The following is an 18,460-nucleotide window of genomic DNA, read 5'->3' on the forward strand; positions in this document are numbered from 1 at the left end:
TATGGAGTAACTGCTGACAAGCTGTGAACCTTTAGTGGGTAGTAACAGGTTTTTTATATCAGCCTTTTAGGGAACTGTTCATGGGAAATGTAAAAAGTGCTGTGTGTGGTTTTACAGGCTGTAAACTTTAACCAAGTGCTCCTGATAAGAGCAGTTCATGACATTTTTTTTCCCTTCTCTGTAGCTGACAAGCATGTGACTAACCTTGTTTTAACAGGATGTTGTAACGAAACACAGGAGACGTCTCTTTTTCAAGTTCTACTTTTTGCACAGCACGTTATAGGAATGGGATTTCCAAACACTTGATATATTCAGTACACTTTTTTCCTTCCTCTTTTCCTCCAGTGTTACCATGACAGGCCTGAACATGAGAGAATGGAGAGAAAAACTCAGGAGGCTTGTGACAGTGGAACCGGTTATTTTCTTTTACATGACCAGCACCTTCATAGTGACACCAGCCTATCAACAGCTGGTCATCACTAAGGTAAGATTTGGGGGAGAGAGAGAGAGAGAGTGCACAAGAGAGAAACATATTTATCAACTGGTTCCTTAGGGGCATTTTCGTTTCTTTTTTTCCCTCAGTGCGTGTCCTGAAAAACAGGTCAACAGGGTAGAGTTCTATAAGAAAGGACAGATGCCTCAAACTCAGTGCAGGCTCATAGCCTCTATACTGCTACAGACATTAATCAACTCAACTGATCATGACTTGCTCTACACTCACAAGCAAAAAAAAAAAAGAAAAGACCATCAGACTCCATTTTCTGTGACGCATTGCAAGATGCAACCTTTGACATTAATTAGTCTCTCTATAGTAACTGAGTAAAAAGGTTTCCTTGTTCATTATAACAATACGCGTTTCCTGGCGAGCCAGATGAGATTTTAATTCAAGAAAAACAAGAACTTCATTGCTCTCCTTAAGTGTTGTACTGTATGTTGAAAGATAGCAAGTACAGCAGACACAAAGTTATTTCAAAAGAACATAGGAAATGTATGCAGCACTGTCCTTGTCACATTGCATTTGATCATGTTGTGTATGGTGGGTGGCTGTTTCCCCTGTTTCTTTAAATTCTTATACCCTGCCCGTGAACCCTTTCTAAAGAGCATGGAGATGAATACAGCGTAAGTCTGTTTAAAGTTCAGACACTATTCAGAAGTTTATGGTGTAAGGTTCATGATAATGCCATATATGCCTGCAGAATGTGACTAGGGCAAAACACTGCAACTGTCTTTTTTGTTGTTGTTTTGTTTTTGTTTTTCCTTTGTCTTGGTGTCTTAAGTTTTTCCTTCCACATAACTTTTTTTTGTGAGCATTGGTATTTTATGCTGTGTGAGTGTCTGTGGGGCTGAATTGTCCTTGTTATTCTCAATTGTTTTTTATATCTTGGTGAAGTCATCATCATTTATCAGGAAGATAACAGTTACACATACACTGGTCATACATTACAGGTCAATACTATTATCTGTGAATAGTCAAAGAAATATGAAAAAAAAAAACATAACACAAATCACGTGTTTCTATGTGTAGGGATATGTAGCAGAGTGACAAACTCATTACATAAACCTGGCTGATAGAATTAACAAAGAGTGTAGTTATTTGAGGGAAAAAAGGTTCTCCAAATGAAGGGTAAAGAAACTTTGTACAATATCTGGATTATCCCTAATTCCAATTGTGGAAATTAATTTCCACATTCATTTATGGAGAATTTTTCAAGTAAATGACATTATATCATAGCTACTTGCAGTGTCTCAAAACTGCAGAAGCACTGAGCTTTGACTGGAGAGACTAACAATTTGACAGAGAAACAGAAGAAAAATCCTAGCTCTTACTGTCCTGAAAGAACTGTGTCAGATAAATAAGAGATGGACAAGTTGTTTGAAAGAGACTTTACTTCACAGCCATGATCAAACAAAGCAAAATTTGATCTCAGATCCTCAATATGCAATGATAACATTCAGCATCATACATTCAAAACACTATCCTTGTATTTTCATGCCTTCAGGTTTGCAATGAGTTGTTTACTGACAGCGAGATCTGCAAAAACCCAGAGCATTACACACAGGATGAGGAGATCCAGGCTCGTTCCTCCTATATCTTGCTTTTCTACACGGCCATTCTCAGCCTGGTGTCCATCCCTCCAGCCCTCCTGCTTGGGTCGTGGTCTGACCAGGCAGGCAGGCGTTCTGTTATGGTGATGCCATCGCTCCTCTCCCTTTTGAGTGGTGCTGTCTTCATCACGCTGGACCTTGTGGAGGACATGACCGTGTACTGGTGCCTGGCTGCTGCAGCTCTCACTGGTCTCAGTGGTGGTCATGTCTCTGTCTTTCTCAGCTGCTTCAGCTACCTTGCTGATGTGACTGCTGGTTCCAGCTCAGCTCGTACACTACGCATGGCCATGGCAGAGTCTATGATCTTTGTGGGGGGAACAGTGGGCTTCCTGTTGGCGGGGTTCCTGGAGCAGGAGTATGGTCTACTGTATGCATTCGTGGCATACTGTGCCTGTCATGTGCTGGCAGTGCTCTACATCTTGCTCTGGCTACAAGACCCCAGACCTGTCAAACTGAACAGAAGCCCATCCCTAAAGGCAGAATCAGAGAAGGGGGCTATTGAAGAGCCACCCCGATCCAGGCCTTTCATACTGCAGTATGCCAAGCTGTCGTTAAAGGCTGTGTTTAGGAGGAGGCCGGGACAGGAGAGGCTGAAACTGCATTTTCTCATTCTCTGCACCTTCATAAATAACCTCATGGCTGTGGGTGAGTCTGGTCCTAAATCTTAAAGAGAAATGAAAGAAGACTTGCACTTTTGACCAGCTTGATTTTGATGTCACTGGGCTGTGTATATCATTGTCCCTAGTTCTTCAGAAATCAGTTTCAGGGATGCCTGTGGTGTAATTTGATGCTGCTGTGGTTATATGTTGTAGTAGGTGTAGTTATAAATGTACTGCTACCTATCTCTGTAAGTCTGTTTTTGCACGCTTGAAAAACGTGATTCAGCTAGATTATGCAATGAAACTCATGATGGATTATATAAATATTATGACATGAACATCTGTAAACATATTTTAAACGTATTAAATTAGCAAGATCTTTGAGATACTGATAGAGTACAATGCAACTTAGTATTCTAGTCATATTCCAACTTTTAGAAAGTCATATCTAGCCAAAATTCTCCCTCTTGAATTCCTCAATGACTCACATCCGATTTTGATTTATTTTCCTGAACTTTCACATTATGTGAATACCACTGATTCATCAAGTCAAATCAGACTTGTGTCTAGCCATTGAAAGACTGAGACAGCTGTTTGTTTTGGTATCATGTCCAGGCTCTTTCAGAAAGTGGGGAGGGGGGGGGGGATCTAAATGTTAGCTCTCAGTTTGGATCTTCTCTTAGGGCAGGGAGAAGTTAATGATATGTGCTTTTATGTGCTTTTTACCTCCACAGGGGAAACGTCTATCTTACTCCTCTATTTGATGTATGAGCCGAGGGAGTTCACCACAGTACTGTTTGGGGTGTTTAACGCTGTGAGAATGCTGCTGTTGGTAGGTGGCCTTGATTTGTCAGACCGTCATGGTACTTACTGTGACTCACGCTTTGTTAACCTCTTCACGACCGAGACGTTAAACAGATGCTCTTTTTGTCCCTCTCACTTCATCTTGTGTCTTGAGGGACCTCATCCTCTTTGCAAGGCATAGATGTGGTAATGCATAATTTAACAAAAGATTCATTTATTTTTTATCATCTGGCTGCTCGGGTCAAAGAAAAAGTTGATCTTAATTCAGCCAGTCTTACGAAGTAAAATACAATCTAAAACATTTTACTTCCCAGATATCTAGTCAGACTGAAGTAATTTCTTGTATGATTGAAAGAATGTATAGCCTCATTTGTTAATCACACATAATTTGCTTTCATGAAATGCGCTGAAATAGGATGAGCTTGCAGATTTGTTTCTTATGAGACTGTTTATAACAGGCATAGAAAGCAGACTGCAAACAAACCAATGTCCAAGATTTGTTTTATGATGCAGAAATGAGTTACTAAGTGCTTTTTTGATCTACAACAATTTAATTTTACATGCTGCGGATAGCTGATCATATGATTAAATTACATTATTGTCTGTCATTTCGTAAGGTCAAAGAACTGCTGATGATGTGAGTTCAGACACAAACCAACAAAATGTCATTACAACACTTCTAGGTGAAGCATAGTTTTAATACGTACCTTTCATGCTTAGAGTTCAGTTTTTAAGAGATGAATTACAGCAAATGGTTATTTTACTTCCCTGAGTTAATACCAAAAGCCAGAGAGGACAGGAACCCATCAATATTTGGCTCACTGTCCTCGTTCACTCTTAGTACCAAAGTAAATCCTTTCTGTGCAGGCAAGGGCAGCTAAAAATTACTAATGCAACATTGATTAAGCCTTCAAATAACGTAGACTGAATCACAAATTAAGAAAAAAGAAATCCAACTGTTCCTTCATTGTGACAAAGATTGATTTGCTCTGTACATTTGGTTAGTCTTTTTTTTTCTGAAGTTGAAGTAATTACAAACAGGAAATCGTAGTAGGCCCCGTTTTTTACCGACTGTCAGGGGATTCCTCTGCTGAGATTTCATCAATGCAGGTCGGTCGATGCCTTGTCTCAGAGTGACACTTAAACAAAGGCTGCTCGTTAAGGGCCAGAGGTTTCTGAAGGGAGAGGTGATGCCTTTCCATTTGCAACATACTAGCTTGACTGCCCCACAATGCACTGCGGGGCCTCCAGTGACTCTAGATTGCCTTTTGTAGGCTGTGGGTAGATCCATTGATTCAGACAGGGGTACATTAAAGAGTCTGTCTACCAAAGTCTGTCAGTCGGGTGTTGTCTCCTCTACTGATAACCTCTCATACCCTTGCCATAAAAATGTTTGCCACAGTGCAAAGTGTTCCAAGGAAAAGCATAATTTGTGTATTACACAAAGAATTTAATTAGAGAGTGAGTGAGAGAAAGAGAGGGAGAGAGAGAATAAATCAGAGAGAACACTGTGCATAATAATTTTGCAGTAACAAGTTTGGCTGCCAGAAAATGCAGAGCTTATTAGAATAATAAAAGGGTAATTTTTACAGGGAGAGCAGAGACTCTGAATTTCCCATTACACAATTTCCTAATTGTCAAGAACTAAAGAAACTAAACCACAACAGGTCTGAGAGGGCAGGGGTGAGTTCATGGTTTTATGCTTGCATTTTTTTTTTAGAAGTGGCTGTAGGGTTCAGATTGACTCATAATTGGGGCAGCATGGAGTTGGTGAAGAATTATTAAACACTCTGGGCCCTAATGAGTTGATTAAAGTGAAAACATAGAGCACTGACCTTTTCAGTGGTATGTTTATGCATTCCTATTATGTTTCCAGCCGCAGAACAGGGAAAGTCAAAGGGTCCAATGACACCGGCAACTTGTCACCCAGGGAGTCTAGGATAATTGAATCAAAAGAGCCTGTCTGCTCAGAGAAGCTCAATGAGCCATGCAGCCCTGAACATATATGTTCACATGCACATTCACTCACTCACACACACACACACACACACACACACACACACTATGACCTACAAGCATACTGTGAAAAATCCATGTTTTTTTTTTTTTTATTTTGGTACAGCCTCATCAAGTACATTCTCCAAAGGTTAATGAATTCCTGTTTTTTTGTCTGGATAATGAATCTAAAGTAGCTCAAATATTTATCACATTTTAAATAATGAATGGGCCAAACAAAAGTAACTGAGTACCTATTTGAGTTGCCTTTGTAAAGCTGAAACATTAAAAGGACATTCCAAACGGCTAAGTGATTAATACTCAACATTACATGGCAAACACTATCTCTACTGAAGCCAAACTCACCAATCTGTTTCTTCTACTTTCTCATTGAATTCTGCTCATAAACTTCAAACGTGAATTTTACACGTCAAATGCACACAAACCAGGGATAGATAAATTAATAGGTTAGGTAGATAGGTTAATAGATATTTCATGTAGCCAGCGCTAATCCCTTCTCATTTTTTTCTGGAAGGGCTTCAGTTTGCTGGGGCTGTTCCCACTTCTGTTGAGATGCTTCAGTGAGATGACCCTGGCTAAGCTCAGTGCCCTCACCAGAGCTGCCGCTTACATCTTACTGGCCTGCTCCACCAACACATGGATGGTCTTCCTGGGTATTTTCTCATTCTTGTCATTACTGGTCCTCTTTGGCTACTTGGCATCTGCTTTGGCTCACCTTTATGTCCTTTTTTGGCATGTACACACATAAAATGATCAAAAAATTTTTTGCATACCTAATCTAATTCATTTTTATATGTCGACCAGTTAAAAACTGGCTTGCCTAGTTAAGCGTTAGATTATTCCATTAAATTAACTTTAAATCAGTTACAAAGCTGAAATTATAGAGACGCACATTAGATTGCTTTGTTGTGCTTGTATTTAACTGGTAAATGTAAACCATGCCATAAAGCCCTGTTGGATGTGAGTGTTGTAGCATGCCACTGATGTTGAAAAATAACATGGGATAGTATGTCACTTCTTAATTCAGGGATGATGGGTAATAGGTCATGACATAAATGGCAGTTTGAATAATGCTATAAACAACAGAACACTCTGCAGAGGACCCTCACAATGTCATTATGCCAGGTGCTATTTGTCGAGTGAGTGTGTCTTCAGTGTGGTATAGCAGTAAAAGTTATAGGAGGACATGATATGATTTGGTAAGTGTTATGTGATTTGAATGTCATAATGTCAGCAGTGATAATAGTGACAATGGCTTGCGTCACTGTCAACAATGCTTTGGTAATGTTCAGACAAAGCTGACCAGTTTCTGGTACAAACCTGTGAGATAGGGGTAAGACGATACAAGAAACATCTCCATCGAGACATTCAGAAAACAGGTTGTTTTTATTGTGACCAGCTCTTGTTTTCTAAAGAGGTGTCAAACTGTGGGCAGAATTAGAGAGATTTTTTTTCTTAAGAAGGGGGAAAAAACATTTGTCAACCTTAAACCTGCACACACTGACAGATTGGGAAGACTGCAGATGAAGAATATTGTACCTGATCCTTTGGCTCCCTCAGTGAATACATCAAAAACACAAAGCCAACATCCTTCAGACACACCTTCCAAACAATATGTAAACACCTGTTTCAGCTTCACATTGTCAGTCCTAGAATACGTGGTCATGGACTCCTGATAACAGTGTTTTAAGCTGCTTAGACGGGCGTTCTGGAGGGATGTAGACGTATCAGCACTGATATTCTTAATTAATTAAATGGTTATGGAAATGATTATTCTGTATTATTAGTAGGATTATACACTGTAGAGGACTGGAGGAAAAGATGAGTGGTGTCTGGGTGGAATCAGCACCAGGCCAGACATCTGCATTCCACTCTGTTCTGTCGACCAGAATAATGAGGGGCACAACGGCACCGCACTCGGAGCTATCACCTCCATTCCGATGCCAAAACGTTTGTGCGACAGTGTGTGTGTAGAACACACACACACACACACACACAGACACACACACACACCGTGCACAATGAAATAAAAACAAAGAACCCTTACCTCTGTACCTTTTGCGTATTTTAAAGATGGGGGAGTCATTTGGCTGAATAAGGTTTAGCTGTGATAATACCGCTTTAGAATTTCATGCGCTTGAATGACAGTCATGAATTATTGATTGTTTTAGTTTGCAGGAGTTTGAATTTTAATAATCCGGCCCCTTTTGTACAATTACATATCACAATGCAGGTATTTCATCAACCATAAATGGAAATGCATTGTTCTATACCCACTTGCAGCTCGTCAGACAGCGTGTTCCCATGCAAATGAACTTACTTAAGGTGGACTTAAGGTGGACATAGGAAAATGAATATATGGCATGATTAGTGTGTTCTTACACTGGAATTACTGGCTTCATAATATTATTATAGAGCTGTCTATGCCCAAACTACCCACGATTATTCACAGAGACCAGTGTGTTAATATTTGCTGGATAATAATTTGCCTTTCCCTGTGTTATTACAGTGGCTGTGGTAGGGGCCCCAGCTGGCATTACTCAAGCAGTGATTCGATCTCTCTCCTCTGCTATTGTGGAGCTGGATGAACAAGGTGAGTTTTAAATACACTGTTTGTACAATCTTGTATGGCCAGAAGGCTGAGTCCCCATGCAGGCTATCAAAAGTCTGCTCAAGATGAAAAACCAGAGGCACAGACCAAGAGATACATGCCATGACAGTCATTTAATCATTTAATATTGAAAGTCTCCAGATCATGATATGAATGTTAATATTCTTTTGATACACCATGTGGGAGGGTTTTTTTTTTTTTGGCAGATTAAAGTGGATAAGTGCCTGAGTGTCATCTTCATTTCCTCTCATACAAATGTCAAAATGAAAAGCTGTGAAAATATAAAATTCATAAGTGCAGCAAAGAACTGTATGCCTTGACACTGATGATTTTTTTTTTAATGAAAATGATCATTACCTTAAATGAAAGCAATACAACTGAGAGCAGATTTACACACACCAGTCATTTGTAGTTAAATGATTAACACTGTCATGGCAACATTTCTATTCATTTGTCATGTAATTAATAGATTTCCAAACCAGTTTGTATGAGATGGTATGTTCAGAGAGTGTGGTAGTAAATATCAAACAAGGACGAAACAATTACCCTTCTTTTGATTCTTTGTCTACTGTGAACAACTTTTTACCTTGGGAAAAGTCTTTTTGCTGCCTTTTTCCCTAAAGTACATACCAACCCTGTTCAACCATTCAAAAATCTTGGCAGGACTTTCATCTATGACTCAGATCAATAGGCTTTTCCATGTTCAAACCACTTAAAAACCGTCCTTCTACCTGATCCCATTCCGCTCTGGTTAGTAAGAGCCGTCCCTCTGATTCTTCAGCACTTGGTAGACATTTCGTCAATGTGGAACTGACCATTATTCTTTGCACTGCTATAATGCATGGAGCTCACTGAGGCAAATCATCATTCAACCTCTGATCTCAGAATGATAACATATAGTAGGATGGTTCAACTGACATACACAGACCATGTGGTTCTGTTACAATTATGTAACAAGATTAAGGTGGTGCTTTAGATGGAACAGATAAGAATGACTAAGGATTTACTAAGACAATTACTGTAGCTTGAAAGAAACTAGTGTTTACACAGCAACGAACTGTCAAACAACCATCAAAATATGACATAAAATTATGGTACAGTTGCTTTTTATGCAATTTGTCAAATCTGAATATGTAATACGATAATTACAGTTTCAAAGATTTGGCACAAGGACTTGGAGATTTGTTCTCTTGATGTTGATTAAATGTCACAGAAACATTGACGTTGGTAAACTGTAATGATTCTGTCCCTGCAGGAGCAATGTTCTCTTTCACTGCATCTGTGGAGGCCACCTGTATTCTCATCGCTGGCACTATGTTTAACGGCCTCTACCCCCTCACCCTGACCACCTTCCCTGGCATGCCCTTCATCGTCATGGCTGGGTTTGCCATCATTGTACTCATCTTCATGCAGTAAGTAACAGAGCCCAAAAATTTCACAGTGTTCCACCTATATAAGATTATTTTTGACATGAAGAATAGTCAGTCAGAACAGCCCCTGGTTGACTGAGAGAGTTGATAGCATGAGATGATTAATATTGCATAATACTGTGAATTACCCATGGGGCATTATCAGTGATTAGTCTACAAATTAAATAATTTTTGTGAAAGCTAACCATGGTAAATGGAAATATTCAAAACAAGCTCTTATCCTAATGATGAAATGTGATGCGATGTGATGTGATGATGTGATAATATTTATTTATTTATACTTACCCTCAACAGAAGTTCACAACCCCTTCCCACAACCACCCATCAACTAAATAATTTATTTTGATTTATTGATTTAATTTTCTTGATCATTTACTGTGGGGGGGGGGGAACTACTCCCTGATTTACATGTGGAATAGGAAGAAACAATCTTTTAATGATGCATAATTGAAGAAGCATATGTGTTGATATAATCTCTTGGTGCATTGCTTGCAGTCTTTTCCCAAATATTTTTCTCTTCTTTTTTTCTGTAATTCTTCAGACTTATCTCCATAAGCTCCCATTAAACAAACATATAGTTGTTCTTGCATAGTTATTGACACATGGTTGAAAATGGCAGCACAATGACCCTGCAGCAAAACTTCTAAAGTAATTTTCATTCTCTCTGCATTCTGCATATACCGGTGGATCCACCTTTACCATGATTACTGCGTAATTTATGTGTATAATCACAGTACCATTACCGGATTGAAGAGAAATCAATTGTACATCTTCTTTGTCACCTTACACGCATTCTCTCAGTTTCTGTAAATCAGAAATCAGAGTCTCAGACAGGCACTGACAACGCTTTTTTAGAAAATCAGCAACTCACGTGGAGCATGCTGTGAAACCTTTGCCAAAATATCCTCAATATAACTGATAATTTTCAGCTGTATAGTAGAATTCATGCCAAGAAGTGTTCAAAATATATACATAAATTGAGAAATACTTCCACAATATTATTTCAATTTTCAGTGTGATAATTGTGAACTATGCAAACATTTCCTCTCTGATTTGCACAAAATCAACAGAATGTTGTAACAAACATACTGAGATAACAGGGAGACTTTGCTATGATTTTAGCTTTTGCACTTACCTAACCCTATTAACACATTACCCTTTTGACAACTGATTCTACTATAAAGAATTAAATGATGTAAAGTTTGGGTTGTTGTCACTATGGACCCACACGAACATGAGAAGAACAAAAGTAAATCTGTTTTTAATGTACAATCTGTTCCTAAGAATATTCGGGTTATGATATGGGCAAATTTTTGCTCTGTTAAACATTGATGTGCATTCATTTCTGTATAGCAAAATATTTGGCATGAAGAGAAGCAAAACTGAACACTGATCACAGTTTTTATCTGTCAGTTTATGAGAATAAAGAGGGGAGGAATGAGTATCTTATACTCCAAAATCTAAACTCAAAATTAGACAAGTAAAATACTCTCAATTCTGTCCCTAACTTTTTACAGTTAACCGTGCATACAGAATAGTTATTTCTCAATTTTTTGAGAAGGAAAGGTTCATTTTACACCCTGTGCAAAAAAAACAAACTTTTTTGCAATAAATTTCTATTTGAACTTGTTTTCAAGGTAATTATAGAGATTTCACCCTCCATTAGCAACCTGCATGTTGGATGGTGTGAGGCAGGAAAACTGTTTCATGGCAAAACAGAATATGATTTATCTATAAGAAATTTTTGTTTGAAATTAGACTTAAAAAAATGAGGAAATGAGTCATAAAATGATCATTCATTCAGTTCTCATTCATCCCACACTAATTCGCCATATCTGAATGAGCCCCAGTGTTTTACCACTGGTAGGAGTACTTTACCCGTTGGAACTGAGGTGAGGTAGACGATAAACAGCCTTACCACCTCCTTTACCAGCTTCCAAATTGATTCTGACACACGTTTGATGTTCTTCCTTAGACTCTGTAATTAAGCTATTGTCTTTTTGTAATGAAGGCATTAAGTAATGCACCCTGGCAATAAGAACTCGACGTGGCGGTAAGTGAAGTGTAGAGCGGTTATCGCACCCAGGCTATAATTACTGTGCTAATGGCCCGTTCCCCAAGGCTGGACTTGCACACGGTGCCAGGGTAGTCCCTAAACAGCTCTCCTTCATGTGCAGTAACACACACAAAGTACAGCAGTAGTCATACATGTTCAGTAATGGCTCTGTATACCTTCTTGCTGCAGGAGAATGACAGGTGTGCAATTTGAACCAATCATGAAGTCACGACACACGTCTGCAAAATCACATGTTTCATCAGCCTCCTCTCTGTCATTTGGAATCTTAAAGATTTAATTGTAGTGAACATTGCAGGTCATGAGAGAGCTGCTGTTAATGAATGTTGGTTTCTGCTGAGAAAATAATGAGACTGAAGTGGCATAGGTGTGTGGTACAGCATTGTCTGTAGAGGGAAATCAATTAGCTGTCTTATGTGGAGGTACTGAATGAAGAGCGGTGAGGTATAGTCAACACAGAAACATTTGTTTCATAAGAATATAGGCCTCTGGCATGTCATTTCCTATCAACACAATAAACAATTAATTTGAAAATAAACAAAAATTTTAAAGTTGGCGTGCAGATAATGAAAATGCCTTCAAAAGAAATAATTGCAGAAATTTGTTGATGTTCTACCTCTAACCATGAAATTATTTCATTTGTTGTGATCAGACTTTAAACTCTCCGCAAGGTTTTCTATCAGCCTTCAGGGCAGCATCGACTGTGCGTGTGTGTGTGTGTGTGTGCGTGTGTGTGTGTGTCAGGGAGAGAGATAGAAAGAGAAAGAAGAAAGAAAAGTAAAGTGGCAGAATAAATGTGGCAGTGTGTCTTCCCAGATCTGAGTCTGTGGATTAATGATGAGAGAGAATCTGGAAAGAAATAATGGCAGACTTGGTAAAGTAAAAGAAGGGGCAATCTCTGTCCTTGTGGTGCCCAGTTCAAATTTAAGAGTCTTACACTGAGATGTAACAGCCTACAGGCTAAAACCTAGACATAATCCATCTACCAGAGTTTTCATTTCATTACCCCCAGCAATTAACTTTCAACTGAACAATCTGTGTCCTCACATTTACTTCCCAGTTCAAATACTTCAGAGTGCATGAGGTAATTGACTGGTCCTCTAGTATGGAAACAGAGGACCTGCCACTTTTGTTGTTTCTGATATGCACATTATATTTCATATTTATATGTGATAGAAGACGGTAATTCAGCTGATAAAGCAATTTTACGCTAGAGCACAAATCTAAACAATTTCCAAAGGGTTTAAGATAACTGATTTAAGTGAAGCAACTTCAGAAATGCAGAAGAAATAAATACTACCAGTTGGCACACTATTAAGAAAGAAAAATACACTTCAGCTGAAATTTCTAAAGTGGGATTCTGTGTTTCTGTATTGATTTTTTTGTCCGAAGGACATTTAGTCTTGTCCTGGTTCAGCTAGTGCATACACTAAATGTCAGTGACATTCAGCTGAATGGATCAGAGCAACAACTGTGCCTTCAACTACAGAATACAACACATCGAAATCAGAATTAGTTTGTAACTGTGTGGATCTGAAAGTACAATGCTAGATACTAATTTCTTAGATTGAAAGTTTGCTTAGATTCAAAGTGTGTGCCATTACTTTAGTAAGGTGATGAGGTGGTTATTCGGAAAAGTTGTTCAGTCAAGTCAGCAGAGATGTTAGACTTGACTAGATATAGTCTGTAGGTGGCAGACCCTTCCATGCCTGGTGAATGGAGATTTGTTGAACTTATTGCATTGATTGAGACAGTAGATTGATTCTGCCTGTTAAATCCACCCAAATCCACAGCTTGTGTGAGACTTTTATTGCTATGCTTCAAGCCAAAATGAGCATGGCAGTCGGTCAATACTTCTCTCTTGTTTAATTGTTTATTTATTTATCATTCCTGCTGAAGTAATGTTTATTGGCTTTAGCCTGAGGGTAAGTACAATTCTGAGATCCTCGGTCCGTTGGTTTCCATAGCTGCACTATTAAAATGAGTGAAGGTTTGTTCTCTAAATATACCGGACTTTAGGAGTATAAATCATTTATTGAATAACTGACTGGGTTTAGCAATCTGATATTATTAGTGAACCTTTACCATACGCCAGCCAAATGATTTATACTCTAAATGATAGATGTTGAGAGATTTTTCAGTGAATTTTTCTGATGACTCAAAATGCTTAGAGAGTACACCGGAGCTACATACTAGAGATGTTATTGAATGTTAATAGAGTAATTCGATTTGCATTTCCCCAAACCAAAATACAAAAGCAGTGGCAAATAACAACATGTGAATCCAGAAACATATGCATTTAATTCTCAGAAGGCTAATTAGTTGAACAACAACGGTTGAATGAGTGAAAATATGGAAATATTGTGTGAAGCTTGTAAACAGCTTCGTTTTTACATTCTGATTATATGTGCATGCATTCAAACACACACACACAGCCTAGAAATACTCTGCATGCTACAAGTGGGAAGCATTTGTTATTCCACCCTTGAAAGACGAAGTCAAATCACCCTCTTACAAGCTCTTTGGTCATGCTGATCCCGTGCCTCTGTGCAGTCTTGTGTGATGGAGTTTATTAAAAACGAGAATTTTCAGATTATCCAAAATTACTGTTGTATTTGGCCTTAGCTGTGCTCAGAGGACAAGAACAACGAAGACAAAGGATTAGTGTCACTAGCGGCTCACCAGTTCTGTTCCACATGCACAATCTCTCATTACCGCTGGAGATGAAGGCACGTCTTGTGGTCCGACAATTCCAAATGAGCCTGTACCCAGACAGAATGTAGTGACACACCAGCTCACTACCTGACAAAAACAATTAGTTCTTATCACAGTCACACGTTTCAGCCCCTACAGCAATGTTCCATTATGTATTACTGTTGGGTTGTAATTAAATGTCAGTCTAAAGATGTATTGTTAATGCCTTTTCTCCGATATCAAAACAGTCACCACCTGTCAGTTTCCCGCCTTTTGATGGTGCCTGGTGATATCTCTTCAAATTACAGTGATACAGTCCATGGACAGATATGGTGTGTTCATGGGATGACTATAGAGTTTGATTGTATTCCATCAACTCAAAGGAGCTACAAGGTCTAGACTAGAGCCCGGCCGATAAATCGGCATGCTGATATTATCGGCCGATATGAGCTAATTGCAGATAAATCGGTATCAGTGTTCAATATTGACTGACTACCGGCCGATAAATGACAATTAAAAAGAGACAGAGGATGGATCCTTCAACCATGTTATGGCATTCATGTCAGCCGTGCCTGGTTTTGCTGCAGTAATGTGAAAGCCGGTAGTCAGTCAAACATCAAAATTACGTTTAACATTACGGAAGTTGAGTAGTGTAGACTAAGCTGTTGATAAAATTGATTGTAGGTTTATTTATGAAACAGTGCTGCAGTTCTAATGAGTAAACAAACAGCGGTCCTATCATTTCTTCCTCGTCACTTCTAAAAATTCTTTGGCAACATCGCTTATAGCAGCTTATAACGCTGTCCGTTGCTAAATTATGTTACCAACAAAGCTAGCTAATGCCATGTTTATCAGTGGAAGACCACTAACGTTAATGAGCGATTAAACTTTAGTGTTTATCTTATTCTGCCTTAATGAAGCAATGGTAAATATATCTGCGACTTGCATGTCTGTAGTTACAGTTGGTGCATTGGAAATTATTAAACCAGAGGGGACACGTAAATAAACGTGAGCTGAGTATTTAACATGGCTTGGTAGCCAAACAAAGTTATCTAGCTTCTCTTTCAAATGTGTAGTGTGAAATCCCGAGGTCGCAAGTCCTCGATGCAAACAGTCCAAACAGGCATTCAATAATTGCGATTACTCTAGGTCGCTGTATCAGTTCACTGCATTATTTATCAAAACTTTAATAAATTTTGTTGTACTTTTGTTCAAAGTACTATTTATGACAATAGAACAGAGGCTAATTAGTAATACGTCTCTCTCTCTCTCTCTCTCTCTCTCTCTCTGTCTCACTCACTTCTTAGGTGGATCAGTGAGATGCCAGCTTCCCAACCTCGTCTGGTGCTTTAAGACTGAATTCTACTTTATTACTCCAGAGAACATAGATGGAAACAAAGAGTTTAAGTAATAATATGAAGTGTTCTATTTATTATAGTATTCTATTTTCCGTTTTGTATTGACACACACACACACACACACACACACACATTCATTTTAGGGTTAATTGTGAAGTGACCTCCTCTGAGTGTTTTCCTGTGCAAATTACATAAACACACCAACACAAATTAGGAAAACAAGCTCCAATCATTCATACTGATGAAATTCCATTTTCCGGTTTGGTGTAATGGGAGTAATGTACAGTCAATGTATTTGTAAACAATAAACATGATTCTGATTGATTTCTAACCATATGGGATCATTGTGCATGGTATATGTCTGGTAAAAGACAGCTTGAGTCTTCTAAACCTTTTATCCAATTTCACTTGTATAGAGAGCATCACCTACAAAATTAGAATAGTAAAAGGTCAACCCTGCAAGAAGTAAAAACTAATTCAGATTTTCACTGTTTTAAACTAGTCTTCCTGATAAGCTACTCTCAGATAGTGCACTTAGACTCAGAATCCATTCTCCTCAGCCATCACCTTCTCAGAATCATTCCCCAATTAAGGAGGCTGCAGTTTATCACAGTGAGACAATCTACTTTGAAAGCATATTCAGATTCATTGGAGCATGTGTACTTGATGCAGATCCCCAGTTGTAGTTGGTCCTTCTCCCCAATGAATTAGAAAAAATGTTCACCAGTCTGTGTTATAATGTAACCCAGACATTTGGAGGAAAATGGTTTTATGCCCCTAGTGTCCCTAAAGTAACAATAATCTTTTTGGCCTTGTATCGATTAATGTCTGTCTTGTTTTGATTTTAACTTAGCAAAGGATGCTGCAGCCTAACCACTGAAGGATTTGTGTTCAACAGTGTTCTTTGTTTCTCTATAAAAAAAAAAAGTCACCAGTGACAGCTGACTTGTCTCAGGGATGTAGAATACTTTTCCCTTGTGATAAAACTCACCACTCATACCAGTGAAAAGGAAACACTTGAGTAAATGGTGGATGCAATGTATATTGAAAGCAGGTACTTTGATAGAGGAGTGGTTCCTGAGTTAATTAAGCATTTGATATACTGTTATATTTTACGTCATGTACTGTATATAAATGTTGAACAGGACAGGTTGCCTGTTAGTTTGGTTAGTATGACTGTGGGAAGAAATCTCTGGACTGTTGGGGCATGTTTGGCTTATTGAGGGAGTCAGCTCATTCTGCTAATGTTTTGTTGACCATTTTAAACCTATAAGTGTGAGTCAGGGGATAAAAAAAGAGCACAAGCAGTGGTCTCCTAGTGGTTCTGGCAGCTCTGTTATGATGTGGGGTAGATTTTACCTGATGTGATTTTTTATAGCCATTCTGGGTGGTCATCCTCATCCCACCATAAAACGGTTCTGCCCTTACGGGAGTGGTTTTGTTCTGGATGACAATGACTCCATTTAAAGGACAGTAGTGGTCACTGTATTGTTTGATGAACATGAGAACAATGTTAATCATATACTATAGCTGTTTCAGTCACAAGAGCTAAAGCCAGTTGAATGTTTATGTGAGACTCTGGAGCAGGACCTCAGACTATTTTACACCAAAGTTAACAAAACACCAGTGATGGGAATACTCGTGAACACATGGTGTTCCCCACCAGCAATGTTCCAGACACTTGTGTAATGCTAAGGTGCATTGAAGCTCCTCTGATGGAATGTGGTGGACCCTAAATCCTGTTTATACACTTTATTTAGGCAGTTATTTGAACATCTCTGGCATGAAGTGCTGTGTATCAGGTTCACACCAGTGGATCAGGGAATTTCTACCTTGTCTGATTATCTTTTGTTCCTTTATGAATGTCAGCTGCCGTTTAGAATAGAAAGAAACAGGAGGCATTTGAGAGAGAGAGAAAAAAAAAACAGAAGTCCTTGACTGACATCTCCCGATGAAATATCAGGCATTCATAGTTATTGTGCTTTTATGTGGTAATAATGTAGCCTGGGGGTAGTTACTATGGGCCAGTTGATTCTGATTGAGGGGAGACTGTGTGCGGTTGTGATTGTTCAGGGTTTTTTTTTTTTTAATCTCCTCTGTTGATGGAGTTAGTCCCTGAAGCTTTTTTGATTTTCTAATGTGCACGTATGCAGGTTGTGGATACAAGTATTTGTGGATAAAATTGTGGTGCGACTCGCTCAAATATAATTATCTTGGCAAACAGGCACATGCTCACACACACGTGCACAACATAAATGAGAAATACACAAAACAGCAGACAATTTCTTGCTCTTGCAACAGCTGTAATTATCATGGTGAACTTGGACCCATAACCAGTAGCTGTGTGATCAACTCAATCTCAAGCACTGTTGCGAAGGTGAAATTGAATTGCATTTCATTTGAATGTTCAGGGTGATACCAAGTGTCACCAGATATCAGTGAACATTAATTTAATTATGGGTGCTGAATAACCCCCCAAAAAAGTCATTTCATCTTGTGTGTTGCAAGACTGTTTACAATAGGTTGGCTTCTTTTTTTTAGCTTTAAGTTTAATGGTTTTGGGCTGCAGTTCCAATCGTCAACTTATGCTAGAATGGTTTTTAACTTTTGCTTTGTGTTACAGTAGGCTGAGCTCCTGCCCTTGAGCCTTGGGAACAGATGATGCTGACATCCACGATAATGAGAAATTGAAGACGTCACTAATAGACTCTCAAGTGTTTGGGGGGAAGAGGAGAGAAAGAGAGAGCGAAAAAAACAATTCAATATCA

At 38.7% G+C, this 18,460-nt stretch overlaps 1 protein-coding gene across 1 annotated transcript; it reads left to right on the top strand.

Moving 5' to 3' along the window:
* Window positions 1-327: 327 nt before the first annotated feature.
* LOC115823021 (proton-coupled folate transporter) lies at window positions 328-15,826 on the top strand. The gene is made up of 7 exons (XM_030787016.1): window positions 328-484; window positions 2,001-2,751; window positions 3,440-3,537; window positions 6,040-6,178; window positions 8,035-8,118; window positions 9,392-9,548; window positions 15,642-15,826. Exons 1-7 carry the CDS (start codon window positions 353-355, stop codon window positions 15,685-15,687), a joined length of 1,407 nt encoding a protein of 468 aa, XP_030642876.1. The 5' UTR covers window positions 328-352; the 3' UTR covers window positions 15,688-15,826.
* Window positions 15,827-18,460: the final 2,634 nt, after the last annotated feature.

The sequence above is a fragment of the Chanos chanos genome, chromosome 10, assembly GCF_902362185.1.
Source record: "Chanos chanos chromosome 10, fChaCha1.1, whole genome shotgun sequence".
Lineage (NCBI taxonomy): Eukaryota > Metazoa > Chordata > Actinopteri > Gonorynchiformes > Chanidae > Chanos > Chanos chanos.

Coding starts and splice junctions, on each gene's coding strand:
- LOC115823021 (XM_030787016.1), top strand. CDS start 353: ATGACAGGCCTGAACATGAGAGAATGGAGAGAAAAACTCAGGAGGCTT. Junction 8,119..9,391: donor TGTGGAGCTGGATGAACAAG/GTGAGTTTTAAA, acceptor CTGTCCCTGCAG/GAGCAATGTTCTCTTTCACT. Junction 9,549..15,641: donor ATTGTACTCATCTTCATGCA/GTAAGTAACAGA, acceptor CTCACTTCTTAG/GTGGATCAGTGAGATGCCAG.